Source organism: Heterocephalus glaber, unplaced genomic scaffold, assembly GCF_053883595.1.
Source record: "Heterocephalus glaber isolate CG9 unplaced genomic scaffold, H.glaber_assembly_v1.0 deba00001760, whole genome shotgun sequence".
NCBI classification, from domain to species: Eukaryota; Metazoa; Chordata; class Mammalia; order Rodentia; family Bathyergidae; genus Heterocephalus; species Heterocephalus glaber.
Window position 1 is genome coordinate 6,318,889 of NW_028258457.1, and position 14,123 is coordinate 6,333,011.

General features: G+C 61.2%; 1 protein-coding gene across 31 annotated transcripts in view; it reads right to left on the reverse strand.

The window, feature by feature from the left end:
• Ptprs (protein tyrosine phosphatase receptor type S) overlaps positions 1-14,123 on the reverse strand; it is a 76,161-nt gene that overhangs the window by 45,218 nt on the left and 16,820 nt on the right. For 29 of the 31 annotated variants that reach the window (XM_021245103.2, XM_021245102.2, XM_087201273.1 and 26 more), the window contains exon 2: positions 3,049-3,229. In XM_021245103.2, the coding sequence (XP_021100762.2) occupies positions 3,049-3,136 (88 nt within the window). In that variant the 5' untranslated portion in view covers positions 3,137-3,229. Of the gene's footprint in view, positions 1-3,048; positions 3,230-7,712; positions 7,836-14,123 lie in introns of those variants that run through there. The other 2 variants (XM_087201255.1, XM_004865705.4) reach the window with 2 other exon arrangements.

The window sequence follows — 14,123 nt, forward strand, 5'->3', positions numbered from 1 at the left end:
TCCTGCCTCAGCCTCCCCCCGGAGTGCTGGGTTTCCAGGCAGGTGCCATAGCAGCCGGCTCCCGTGCCCACATCCCTCGCCCCACAGTGAGCTGAGGTACGAAGTCTCCTCAGGAAAGCTGCCAGTGGGCGATGCCAGGGCTATGGTCTCCGACCAGAAGGTCTCTGTGGAGAAGTCGGTAACGCTGTTTCCTTTTTATTGGCTACTTTCCTAGTAACCCCTGAGTCACCCCGAGGGACTCACGGCAGCACTTGCTATAGCTCGCCAGCCAGAAGTCACTCCTGGGCTTTTAGCTACACCTGGGATGCAGACCAGGCGTCCAGCGGAAGGGGAGCGAGGTAGCAGGTGCATCACAGATGTGAAAGCGTGAGGGATGCTTTAAGAGAGAATTTCTAAGGAAGGAACGAGGTTTTTCTGTTACACTGGAAAAAACAACAGGAGCAAGAAGCATTGCAAACGGTACTGCTGTACGATGAAGGAAAATGCAAAAGGGAGGAGGCTGCGGGTGTTTGTTTGCAGTCTTGAAGATGGAACCCCAGGCCTTCACACTGAGCTCCATGCCCGGCCTTTTTATTCTTTATTCTGAGACAGGATTCACTAAGCCACTAAGTTGCCCAGGTGAGGCTTGAACTTGGGATCCACCTGCCTCAGCCTCCCAGAGTGCTGGGATGACAGGCGCCCAGCACCATGCCCAGTCTTGGTATTTTTTCCAGATTTGGAACAATTTAAAGATATACTATTTAAAGATAAAAGTTACACACACACAAAGTGTCTTAAACAGTGAGCTGAGGGCCGGGGATTGAGCTCAGTGGTTCCGCTGCTGCCTCGAAAGCACAAGGACTCAAGTTCCATCCCCGCACCAAAAAAAAAAAGTAAGCTGAGCCCGATGTGGTTGCGAATGTCTGCGATCCATCCCAGCACTCAAGAGGCTGAGGCAGGAGGACTGCTGTACATCTGAGGCCAGCCTGGGCTACACAGCGAGGCCCTGTCTCAAAAAAAGAGAAACAAAACACCAAAAAGTGATCTGATTAAAAGAAAAAAAAAAAAGGGAAAGTGTTTTTTTTTTTTAAGTAAGTGAAAGTTTGAGGCCTGGGAGGGGCGGAGTTGAGCCCTCCGAGTGGAGCAACACTGGGTCTCTGGGCTTCCAGGAAGGGCCAGAGATGGCTGGGGTGGTGAGAGCACACACGGGTTCTCCGAAGATTCCGGAAGGTTCCCACCGTTCCCAAGGACGGGGAAGCTCAAGGAAGCTCCAAGCTCCAGCTCTGGGTCCCCAAGGCCCCCTCCTCCCCTCACACTCAGGCTGGGCTTTGAACCAAGCCGAGCCCCTGTCCAGGCAGCCTGCTGGGCCTCTCCTCCCCTTCCTCCTGACCGCTGGGCCGAGACCCAGCCACAGGTGTCCCCAGCCAAGGGCACGGTGAGAAGTCACAGTGGCGGGGGGAGCCCCTCAGGGATGCTGGGAAGAAGGGCAAAAGCCTCCTGGCCTGGAAGGCGGGGACTCAGCCCCGCTGATCCGGCCTGAGCAGCGGGAATTCTCAGGGATTCTTGGAATCCGAGCCTGGCTCCCATCCTCCTATCACTGGGCAAAATGACCAAGAAAAACAACCAGAAAATCCCCGGGGCCCCGGGAGGCCAGGCAGTGCGGGGCCCAGAGCGGGCTGAGCATAGGGCCAGCAGCCCGCCGGCCGAGGCACTGTGCTCGGGGTGGTGGGGCCGCCCTGGCCCCCACCGGTCCTCCATTTCGGACTCTGCGGAAGAGAATGTGGGGCCAGAGCTGGGGACCCACCCAGGCCTCCCGGCTGGCCCCAGCCCCGCCAGGCAGCCCCACCGGCCTCCTGGAGACCCAGGGACAGAGCCGCTCCTGCAGCAGGGGTCACCGTGGGCTTCTGCTGCCCAAGGTCCTGGGCCATCTTCCACAGCTGCCCCTGAGTCCCGGTGCCCAGGCCCCTGTGAACCAGATCCACGCCCCGGATGGGGAGGTGCACACTCGGGTTGGAGTCTAGGTCCCTACGGATGCCTACAGCCCCGTGGGACCAAAGACTAAGTTACACTTGTCACTTCTGTCACTTCACTCCCTCCACCTTCAGCCTGTTCTCCCCGCAGCAGCCACCAGAGGGCGCCAGGAGCACCGAGTCAGGTCCTCCCCCTCTGCCCTCAGCCCTTGGCCCAGGTCCTCCCTGCAGCCCACGGGGCCCTGCACAGCCCACCCATACCCTCCTCCCTCTCTGATCCTCGCTCCCTCTGCTCCAGCCACATGGGCTCCTTTCTGCTTCTGCACCGCTGCCCCAGGGCCTTTGCACAGCCATGTCTTCCGCCTGGGACATCTGTCCTCCAGATTCTGCCCTTCGGGTCTCTCTTCAGTGCAGTCTTCACTGATACTCCTCCACCTGCCCTTTTAAATATACCCCAAGTCTCCTCAGCCCAATTCCCTTTGTCCACCAGGGACAGACTACACTCTATCCTCCTGTGTCACCAGCCTGTCTTTGTTAAAGAACAAAAGAAGAACACAATGTGCTCAGTGCCTCTGGCCAGAAGAAAGGCCTTGGGGGAGGCCGAAGACACAGCCAGGCGGTGCCAGGCCACAGCCCTGAGACAGCCTGGTGGTCAGGAACCTGGGCTCAGGCACCCAGAGGCTCATGTTCAAATCTCACCACCACCACCACTTCCTGGCCTGAAACTGATCATCATCCTTCACATCACAGCCAAAAATGTAGCCTTGTTCATCTCTAAACCACACCGACCTCTTTTACAGCCAGCCTTTTCCATGCATCACCTCCAAGAAAGTCACTATCATCAGTGAACTCCTACAGACCCACAAAACCCCAGCCAGAGTACCCTCTCTCCTAAGAAGCCTTCAAGGCTCTGCTCGGGTTTGTGGGCCTGTGTGTTTTTGCCCTTTTCAAGGGAAGGTGAACTCTGTGGCTCACTCAAGGGTCACATCGAGTGTCCCTGCTTCCTCTGAACCTGTTTCCCTCATCAGGGAGGAGGTGGGTATGCTCACCCGCACACAAAATTAAACATGCAGACCACATGCCCGCGTCCACCTCTTACCTTCTGCAGCACAGCCTCCAACCAGCAGGACCAGGACGAGGCCCACGGGACCCACCACAGACACACTGGGACCCCAGGCGGGTGCCATGTTTGGCAGCAACCTCCGACCTCCGCCCTAGAGGGGCCTGGCCCCCCGGCCCTTGCAGAGAGGCCTCAAGCCGGGCGTCAGCAGGGGAAGCGCCTGTGGAGACAACGGGGTCCGTGAGAGGGGGAACGGGGATGTGTGGGGGAGGCGGCGGCCCCAGAGAGCCATGGGACTGCAGGCTCCTGAACTGCTAGGTGGGAACCGAGGGGCGGGGAGAGGGCTGGGGAGGGTCAGGTCGGGGGAAGAGAGGCTCAGGCTCGAGAGCCGGGCGCGCGCCTGCGATCCCTGCACTCTGGGAGGCCGAGGCAGGAGGATCCCAAGTTGGAGCCCAGCCTGGGCAACTTACCGAATTGCCAAGACCCTGCCTCAAAATACAGAAATAAAAAAGGGCTGCAGATGAAGCTCAGTGCCCAAGGCCCTGGGCTCAATCCTCAGTAGGAGAGGGGGGAGGGAGGGAAAACACCCAGGGCCCCAGAAAGCCCTGGGGGCAGAGCGCCTGGGCCTCCCCAGCCCCGAGAAGCCAGCTCCTGCCTCACACCCGCTGGGCTGTGGGGTCTGAGGCTGGCAACCCCCTGACTCCCAGCTGGGCCTCAGTTCTGAGCCCCGACCTCAGGCTGGGCCGTGGCCGGCCGGGATGGACTGAGCATCCCGAACCCCGCACCCTGCCCACTCTGACACCTCCGAGGCAGCAGAGCTCACCCTCCCTGACCCTGGCCCTGCTGCAGGACGCAGGAGGGTCTGGCCCGGCTGTCCCCTCAGGAGCTCCCTCTGCACCCACAAGTCATGCCTGCACACAGCCCTCTCACCCTACATTCTTCTCTGAGGCCCAGACCCCAGCTCAGGAGTTAAAGGCGCGCTCAACTCGCCGGCTGTTTTTCCCATGAGATTCTGAACTCTGCGGGGCAGAAGGTCCTGGTCACCCCCTCCCAGGCCCTCCATTCACCTCTGCCAGAAAGCCAGGGCCCAGCTGTGTTGGAGGCGGCCGAGCCCCGGGCGGGCCCAAGCTGGGCCAGGGACATTGCCCTGTAATGACAGACGGCCCTGTGATTGTGGCTCCCAAAATACCCTGCGGTCACCGCGCCCAGCCTGGGGGTGGCCCCAGGGGAAGCCGCCAGCGCCAGGTCAGGGTCCAGGGCACAGAGAGGACGAGGTCGGACCTCAGGCACAGGGCTGGTCAGACGGGTCCCGTGCAGGGGCCGCACAGGAGGACCACGGGCAGGGCCGGGCCAGGCCTCGCAGGCCACACGCGGACTCACACAGGGTCTGCAGTCCGGCCACAGACGCACGCTTGGCGCAGCCCCAGGGTGAGGACCCGGAGCCCAGCTGGAGTCTGGGCCCTTTAAGAGCAAGGAGACCCACAGCGGAAGGCGGGCGGTGGCCAGTCCCACCCCATGGGCCGGGCGGTGGCCAGTCCCACCCCACGGGCCATCTGCGTGGCTGCGGTCTCTGTGGGCAGGAGGGGTCGGGCCCAGGCCACTTGGGCCAGCTGGGCAACCCTCAGACAGAGCACATCCGGGGAAACTGAGGCAGCATCGCACCCATGGGAGCAGAGACAGCAGCCTCCAGAGCGGGCAGCAATTAGTCCCCGGCTGTCCCAGCCCCAGGCTCGCCGGCCCACGGCCCCTCCGTGTCCCCAAGGACAGGGCCGGGCCCCACCCTGCCCCAGCATGCACAAGGTCCAGGTCCCCGAGGAGGGGGCGGGGGGCGCAGGAGCCTCCCTTCCTAGGAGACCCAGGGAAGCCATCCTCAGGATCCATCCTGTGCCTTCCCACGCCCAGGCTCTTCTTCAGCCTCTCCCTGGACCAGCCTGGTCCCCTTCACCACGGTGCCCTGCTTCCCAGGCTGCCCTCTGCACAGCAGCCAGAGGGCAAAGCACACCATGACTCCCACGTCCCTGGGCCAAAGCCCAGGTCCGCCCTGTAGCCCACAGGCCCCTGCACAGCCGCCCATCCCCTCTCCGCCTCCCCTACTCCCTCCCTTTGCTCCAGCCAACAGCTCCCTTGCTGCTCCTGCACCACACAGGGCTCAGTGCTACACCAGGGCCTTTGCACATGTGCCTGGACTTAACATAATTATTAATTGGCTGAGAACTGAAGGATAAATTGGGCTCAAGGAGTTCTCCTCACAAGGAGGGACAAGCTGCAGCACCTGGGGTCTTGGGAGAGAGCAGGGTGTGGACAGAATCCATGGGCAGCAGGGACCCAGGAACACACAGCCCTGGGCCTGGAGGGACGCGCTGCCAGGGAATCTTGGTGCCAAGGCAAGCCTCTTCTTGTGCTGCGCCACCAGCAATGCCACTGCTGAGGTGGGAAACTGAGGCAGGTATGGCCATCCAGAAGGGCAGGGTAGGAAAGCCCATGGGGCTGTAGGAAATAATGGGCAGGTGCCCAGTGGGGCCACGGTGCCGGATGAAGAAGAGAAGAGACCACTGGGATCTGGGTTCCCGGAGGTCCTTGTGCCCCAGATGGGCATCAGCCAAGACTGTCCTCTGTGCCGGATGCTGGGCTGCCCACTCTTTGCTCCCAGGGGCCGTCTGCCCTTCACAGAGGGGAAGCTGAGACTCATGAAGGCACAGGGGCAGCCCAAGACCCCTAGCTGTGCAACCTGGTGTGTCACATGGCATGACTGGAGGATGACAAATGGCCGCCCCCATCCCCCTGGGGCACCAGGGCGTGGGTCACATGGCCCGGAGCAGGCTGTGTGCACCCACGTAGCCCAGCTGGCACAAAGGGACAATTGTGACCCAGGCCAGGCGGCTGCAGGCCCCATGTCCCCACACGAGGAGGGCTCTGTCCCTGTGCCCAAGCCCGGCTCCCAGGGACCCCTGTGGCTGGAGACTCGCCCACCTGGAATGCTGCATCTGGGCTTCGAGCCCCTCTGGGGGCTGCCAGCTTCTCAGGACCCTGGGGCCTGAGTCCTCACCCGGGTGCCACGCAGGACCTGCTCGTGTCAGGTGGCCCTGGCCAAGCCTGTCCCCAGCTCCTGCTCCCCCAGGAGATGTGCTCAGGCCAGGCCACACTGTCAGTCTATACCAGAGAATATGAAGGCTCAGGGCATTGTCCCCAAGGGTCCCCAAAGGCCCCAGGGCCAGGAGTGGATGGGTAGGGAAGAAAGCGACCCAGACCCGGAGGGAGAGATTGGCCACGTCTGCTGGGGACCCCAAGGCTGCTCCTGGGTGACACACGAGGACACAGGCACGGAGAGGGAGGGGTCGCCACGCACACGCAGGAGGTGGCCCAAGCCCCCTGCCCAGTGTTGCTGACCCTCCCGCCCCATCCAGGTGCCAGCTCCGGGTCAGAATGAGGGTCCTCAGGATGCAGCCGAACCCAGCTCTGCTCACACCAGCCAGGGATCCCAGCTTCTGGGCTCGCCTTTCAAGGCCCCAACCAAGCAGCCAGAGCCCACGTCAGGACCCCTTCTCCAGCGAAGCCTGTGAGAGCCTCCTTCACTCCGAGCTCCAGACCCTTGCCCAGCTTGGCCTTTCCCTCTCGGGACTCCTTGGAGCCCCAGGCCCTTCCCCACCCCGACCCTACACTTCCGCAGCTCCACAACCCTACGCGGCTCCCGTTAGGGTCTCTCAAAGCCCAGGCTCCCATTTGCCCTTCCAGAGCTGGTGACCCTGTCATGCACACCTCAGCCACCCCAGAAGCCCTGTCTGCCCACCCCCACATGCCCTCCTCCATCCCCACGAGGGGTCCACTGAGCCGACCCCAGAAAGCCCCTATGGTGTCCCCAGTCAGATGTGGAGCCTCTCAGAGCCCTCAGCACCCTGCGCACCTGCCATCACAGCTTCACTCCATAGTCATGCTCCAGCCTGCAGACCCCAACGTGACAAAGCGGGGCCTACTGCACACCCAGCCCCACAGAACACCTGACCCACACCAGCCCTCCTGTAAGGGAAAACCGAAACCTCAGAGCAGAACCACTGTGAGCAGCTGAGGCCCACACAGGCCTGCTAAGGCCCAAGGGTGTGGGGGGTCCTGCCCGCCCAGCCTCAAAGACCCCACGTAAGGGCCGGAAACACACAGCCCCAAGCAGCCCCCCAGGTCCCGGGGTGCAAGGTCCAAGCTGTGCCTGTCCCTCCAGGGGGTCCTAGGAGGGATGGAGGAGCCCCAGGAGGGATCTGGGGTGCAGAGCTGAGGGCAGCTGGCTCCAGCCTTCCCAGCAGGAGGGACCCGACCCCATTCCCAGGCGCAGACTCCCTCGGCTCATGAGCGCCCGCGCAGAGTCCAGGGCGCAGAGAGGAACAGAAGCAGGAAAACTTTCTGGGATACCGGGGTGGGGGCTGGGAGTGGGGCTCCCCCCGCCCCCACCTGCGCCCCCGGGCCCCCCGCCGGCTCCGCCCCCGGCTGGGGGAGGGGCCGTGGAGCATAACGGTCCGGAGTTTTCTTCCCAAAAGTGCGCGCGCGGGCGGGGGAGGGGACCTCGCCGTCCCCAGGGCCTGCCCAGGCGCGAGCTGGGCGCAGGACGCAGGGACCCCCCCATTTCAGGAGCCGGGAAGAGGGGACGGGCGAGGAGGGGACAAAGGTGGCGCGGAACCCCGGCTGCAGGAGGGTCGTGGGGCGCCGGGCGCACTCACCCCACGGGCGGTGAAAATGGGCCGCGCCGTCCGCGTCCGCGTCCCCGTCCCGCTCCGTGCACGCCGAGGACTCGGAGGCCGCGGCCCAGCCAGCTGGGGGGGGGGGCGGGGGGCGGGGCCGGGAGGCTCTCGGGGCGGGGCCCAGGCCGGAAGTGGGGCGGGAGACCCCGGGAGCGGTCTGCGCCGCGCAGGGGGCGTGCACGACCTCCCTGTCTGGGCCTGGGCCGCGGCGCCTTTCCCCGGCTGACAGTGACTATGGCAACGGGTGTTGACGATGGGGGGGCTGGGTGCCAGCCCCTGTAGCAGAGGGTCCCCAAACACCCCAAATGCGGAGGTTAGCAGGAGGGCCGCGGAGGGGGCCCCCATGTCCCAGTCTGGACTGGATAGCAGTCCTGCCACTCTGTCCCCAGGGCTGGGGGCGGGGCGCGAGCAGGAGGCCCCCTCCCCCTGGGGGGTGGCGGGGACCCCTCCCTCCGGGCAGCCCCGAGAGGGGGCGGAGCGCGGGCCAGATTGGAACCAGATGGGCGGCCGTGCCAGGCGCGCGACACCCGATCCGGGCCCTGCCCGGCAGCCAATGGCCAAGCGCCGCCGCCAGCTACGGGTTTGAAAACTCGGAGGAGAGGACAGGGCGTCTAGGGGCCGATCTCCCTCGGCCCCATCCCCACCAGCGCACGCACGGAAGTTCCAGCACATCCCAAACAGGCGACAGTAGAAACTACTTCTCCAGGCCCCGCCGCTATGGTGCACGCTGGTCATCCCTCCACTTTGGGAGGCTGAGACAGGAGGATTCCAAGTTGGAGCCCAGCCTGGGCAACTAAGTAAAACAGGGTTGTGGATGGAGCTCAGTACAGTACAGGGGCCTGGAAGCGCAGGCATCAGGATCACGGTGCGCGCAGGGGCCCAGCCCAGACCCCGAAGCCACCGGAGGCCACCAGCGCAACGACCCCTTCCTGTCCCCAGCACCCAATGGGCTCCTTGCTGGGTGGGTCCCAAACAGTCCCTTTCTCTGCCTGTCTCTCCGTTTCCTCCTTGGCAAAACAGATGCAAAATCCCCCCACCTTGGAGCAGCCATGGGTGCGCGGTAGGGTATCCCCATGCACCCTGGAACTCGAGGCTCTCGGCTTCCGTTTCCCCATATGACGGGCATTCAATAGGTCGCATCGCCAGGACCCCAGGGCTGTAACTCGGGGAGGTGGGGTACCGGGGACCTGGCCACGGCAGAGATTGGCCACCCCCTCCCAACGGCCCTGCCTTCCCTGGCCCTGTGCCCGCGTCTCCATGGAGACGGCCTCCTGACCACAGGGCTGGGCACACGGCCACGGGGTGGGCAGGGGTTCGGCTGGGTGGCAGGGTGGCACGGCATCCCCAGGGTCCGGGTCCCAGCTCAGAGTGCCCTGTGTGCTGTGGCACCTGGAAGGGTCTCAGTAAACAGGGCCACAGAGATTAGGACACTCGCACGCAGGACAGTCCCCCAAAGTGTCCCCCACAGCCAGGCTGCTGAGTGGGCACCCGCGCCCTTTATAATCAAGCATCTCTGAGTATCCGCTGCCCAGCCTGGGTTGGGGTACAGCAGTGAGCAGGACCATCAGGGTGAGCAGGACCAGGCAGGGATGGCGGGTCAGGGGGACAAAACAACCCGGGGGTCGGCTGGAAATAAGCTCTGGAACAGTGAGTGAGAGAGGGGTATGGGATGAGACATGAAAAAGAGAGTGGAGCGGACGGGGAAGGCAGAAGGCGACTGAGCAAAGAGCAGAAAGAGGGCCGGGGATTCAGCTCAGTGGTTACGCCGCCACCTGCCTCGCAAGTGCAAGAACCCGCATTCAATCCCCGGCACCAAAAACAATTTTAAAAAGACCAGAAAGAGGTGATGAAACATGAAAAGGCGTGGACGCAGGGAGGAAGAGCCTTCCAGGCAGAGGGCACAGCTATGCAGAGGCCCTGTGGTAGCACAGAGCCCTGTGGGGTGCAGGAGCAGCAAGGAGCCCAGGGGGCTGGAGCACAGGGAGCGAGGGGCAGAGGGGGAGGCAGGGAGGGGACAGGTGGTCGTGCAGGGCCCTGTGGGATGCAGGGAGGACCTGGCTTTGGCCCAGGGAGGTGGGAGCCGTGGAGGGCAGAGGGGTGACTCGGTGCTCACTGCAGGGACCAGGGCAGAGGTGACGGGGCTGGTCCAGGTGGAGGCAGAGAAGCAGGTGGCATTCAGGCAGGTGCCAAAGGTGCCAGCCCCTGGACGCCCCCCCTGAAGGTTACTGCCGCCGCCTCCGGGAAGCCCACCCAGAGCCCCAGCCAGCTGCCGCTGTGTCCTGGGCGCACACCTGGGGCAGCTGCCCTTGCAGAGGGACACAGGGCCTGATCACATCAGCTCCTGCAGCTGGGATGCTGGGGGTAATTTTTTTTTCAAAATAACTTTTCTTCTAATTATAAAATAGACATGTGCAGGAGAAAATTAGGGAAAATCAGCACAAAGAAGAAAATAAAAATTACCCACAATCTCCCCTTCTCCAGGAGAGGAAGTGTTAGCGTGTGACTGTTTCCACTCATTCTTCCCACAAACATTTACTGAGGACCTATTATGTGCCAGACTACTGGGGACATGGTAGTGGTGGGGACAGAATCAGCATCCCTGCCACCACATAGAAAGAAAAAACACGGTAGCTGGGTGTGGGGCACAGGCTTGTCATCCAGCTCTTCCGGAACAGCATATACCAAGGTCCTGAGGCCAACTGCTTCTGCCAGTTTTTCTTCTATGTGTGCAACTGGATTCTTTTCCTTTATGAATTGGGGGTCGCCATTATGAGGCTATTTGCCAGCATCTGCCCACAGAATCTGACGGGTTCCTACTCGTCCCCGAGAGAAAGGACACAATGAGGGTCATCCTCTCATTTAGCTGTAGCCAGGTGTTTCCAACAGATAAGTCCCAAGGCTGAGGCAGCTGGCAGCACTGCTCTCAAACCCCTAAAACCTGCCCTCTGCCAACACTCTGCCCTAGACACACCCTCACCAACCACTTCCTCATATTTGAGGCTCAAATCCTTGCAGGTTTTATTGACGTCAACCACCCAAATGCATACCCGGCTTCCATTGGGAAAGAAACTGGCCTGGCAGCTCCAGGGGCCCCTCCTCAAGAGCCGGCATTCATGACCTGGGGCAGGGACGTGTGCTGACCGGCAGGGGGCCCGCCGCGCCCACTCAGGCAGCTCCACCTTGGGCCCTCATCCACCTGGCAGCCACCCCACAGCTGGCATAGTGCCCACTGCAGGCGCACCAGAGCTCCAGCCTGCCTGTTCACCTGCAGCCCCCACAGGCCCGGCTGCATTCTCCTGCACCTCGAGAAATTCGTCTAGCCAACCTGCATCACCTACGGTGGCTCTCTGTAATCTCAGGGAGGCTGAGGCAGGAGAATCCCAAATTCAAGGACCTGATACACAGTAGGCACTCAATAAATGCTTTGCCAATGCAGGAGTGGGCAGATGAATAGCAAGGAGGCCTGGCAGGGTCCACAGGGCTGATGTACAGGACAGAAGTCACCAGGAACCATGTGTGCGCTGGCCCCTGTCACCCTTCCACCCCTGGCCACTAAACTCAAACAGCAAGGAGAAATCCAGGTAGTGCCTGGACCCCAATTGGAGTGCCCTTGGGGGCTGCTGCCCCAGCCCAAGGGCAGAAGCTGCAAAAATCCATGCAGCCAGCCAGGCACACTGAAGTGGCGCATGCCTGTTATCCTAGCACTCTGGGAGGCTAGGGCAGGAGAATGGAAAGTTCTAGCCCAGCCTGAGACTCTGCCTCAAAATAAAAACGAAGAAGGGGCTGGGGAAGGAGCACAGCACTCCGTCCTCCCATGGGCTCCTGCATCAGCCCTGTCCCAGGGTCCCTCACCTTATCCTTCATTCGGCAGCCTCCGCCTTTGCCGTAAACCAATTTACTCAGAAACTCGCTCTGGGCGGTGGGGCTCAAACGGGGACCTGGTGGCTCAGCAGAGCCTGGCAGTCACAGAAACACCGTCGCCATAAAACCATGTAGCCGCTCTGCATTCCGGCCACACTGCTCACCGGCAGCCCCCGAGACTTGGTTATAACGAGTGGCAGGTGTGGCTGTTTAGGGTCAGCGGGCACCGGCTGGAGCCTTTCCCTTTCATGAGCAGGAATTAAAAGGGCCCTGCGCAGCTCTGTGCCGCAGCCCCAAGCTCCTGGCTTGCCTTGGCTTCCCAAGCCATCAGCCCGCACGCCGGGAGGCTGAGGCAGGAGGATTCCAAGTTTGACCCCAGCCTGGGCAACTCAGAGACTTCCTGGGACTGTCTCACAATAAATTTTTTTTTAAAAAGGGCTGGGGGGCCTCAGGGCAAAGGCCATGGGTTTCACCCCCTGTACTGCCAAAAAGACAAAACTGTCCTCACTCCCCAGAGCCAGAGGCCTGGGGTCTCCTCCAGCTCTGTCCCAAGGGAACCATGTGGCCCAGAGCAAATCTCTGCTACTCTCTAGCCTCAGCTTCTCCACCTGTACATTGAAGGGGAGCTGACTGATGCCTCATGATGATTTTGTGGGTTTGAAATCTGGGAGGATCGAGGAAACTGAGGAAGAAACAAGCAAGGACCCACCAGGGGCTCGGTGCAGCCCCTAGTCCACATCGACCCCCTCAGCACTTCCCTTGAGGGGACAGAGTCACAGACCAGGGCAGCATGCACAGGTGCAGTGAGGGAGAGAGAGAGGGCTGTGGGCAGAGCATGTGCCAAGGCCCTGAGGTCGGAACATGCAAAGTTCTAGAGAAAGAGAGGCCGTCGTGAGATGGGATGAGAAGGGGAATTGGGGAACGAGGTCCTCAATGCCCTGGCAGCAAGCAGCCTGAGGAATGAAAGCTGTCAGCCCTGTGGTGACCCCAGTCTTACCCCCAGCCCAGCACTGACTGAGCACCTCGTGTATACCAGGCTCCAGGCTGAGCTCCAGGGACTCGGGGTGAGCCAGGTGGCCCTCGCTTGGCCTCAGGGAGTTCCCAGGCCTGTTGTGCAGCAGCCACCCAGTGGGGAAGACTCGGGAGGGCATGAGCTATAGAAGGAGAAGGGCAGAGGAATTGGGTCAGGCTGAGGCAGGGAGGTTTTGGAGCAGGGAAGGGTGTCAAGGGTGGAGCCGCAGCAGATGGGAGGGTTGTGAGGTCAGAGACTTGCCAGGAGAAGAACTGTAAGCAATGCAGGGCAGCAGGGTACAGAGAGGATAAGGGGGCTGCATGGCGGTGCACACGTGTCATCCCAGCACTTGGGAGGCTGAGGCAGGAGGATCTCCATGAGTTCAAGGCCAGCCTGGGCTACATAGCGAGACCCTGAATAATGGGGAAAGAACCCAGCACTGAGGCAGGCACACAGTAGGTGTTTAATGAGTGCACCCAGCTATCCCTACTCTGTCCATACATAATCCAGGAAGACTCACAGAGGCTCCCTCAGTCCCTGAAGCCTGGTGCAGGCTGATCTCCCCTTCTCTGAAACGTTTGCCACTGGAAGTGTTTTTGGATTTCCGATTATTTGGGATTTTGGAATATCTGCACACATAGGAGCTACCTCCGGAGAGGGAGGCTGGTCTAAGCGTGAGATTCATTTATGTTTCATACCCACCTTCTGCACGTGGCCTCAAGCTCTTTCTTTTTGAGGCAGGTTCTCGCTATGTAGCCCAGGCTGGCCTCACACTAGCAGCGATTCTCCTGCCTCAGCCTCCTGAGTGCTGGGATGACAGGCATGCGCCAGGAGCCCGGCTTGGATACAGTTCCTTGTAAACACACAGGTCCCCCTCTCACAGAGTCAGGAACAAGTCTATGTGCACCATCCCCAAGGAGGACAAACGGCTGTTTGCTCCCAAACTCAGGTGACAGGTTTAATGCCGCTGGGGCTGCCTGCGTCCCCTCCAGAAACCTCTGATAGATGCACACTGTCAATGACACGCTGGGAGTCCTCGGAGTGAGAGACCCGAAGGAACCCAGATGCCTGGCTAACTAACAGATAATAAGACTGGTGGCCTCGGGCAGCCGGAGGGCAAGCCCCAGGTGCTGTATCCCTGAGCAACACCCCCAGTCCCTTTTATTTTATTGTGAGACAGGGGCTCATTAAACGGCCCAAGCTGGCCTCAAACGTGCATCCTCCTGGCTCAGCCTCCCAAGAAGCTGGGATGACAGGCATGTGCCACAGCACTCAGCGAGGTGCACACTAAGACGTAGGACAGGGTGTAAAAGATGCTACATTTGTTTAGGCAAGGGACTCAGTCTACCCATGTACTAAGTGCTCACAGACTTGCAGATAACCATACTGTCTGGAATGGTAGTCATGAGCCACATGCAGTTGTTTAAATTTAAATGAAGTAAAATGGGAAAAAATAGAAGGCTCATTTTCTGGGTTACACTGGCCATATTTCAAATGCTCAGTAGCACCTGCGGCTC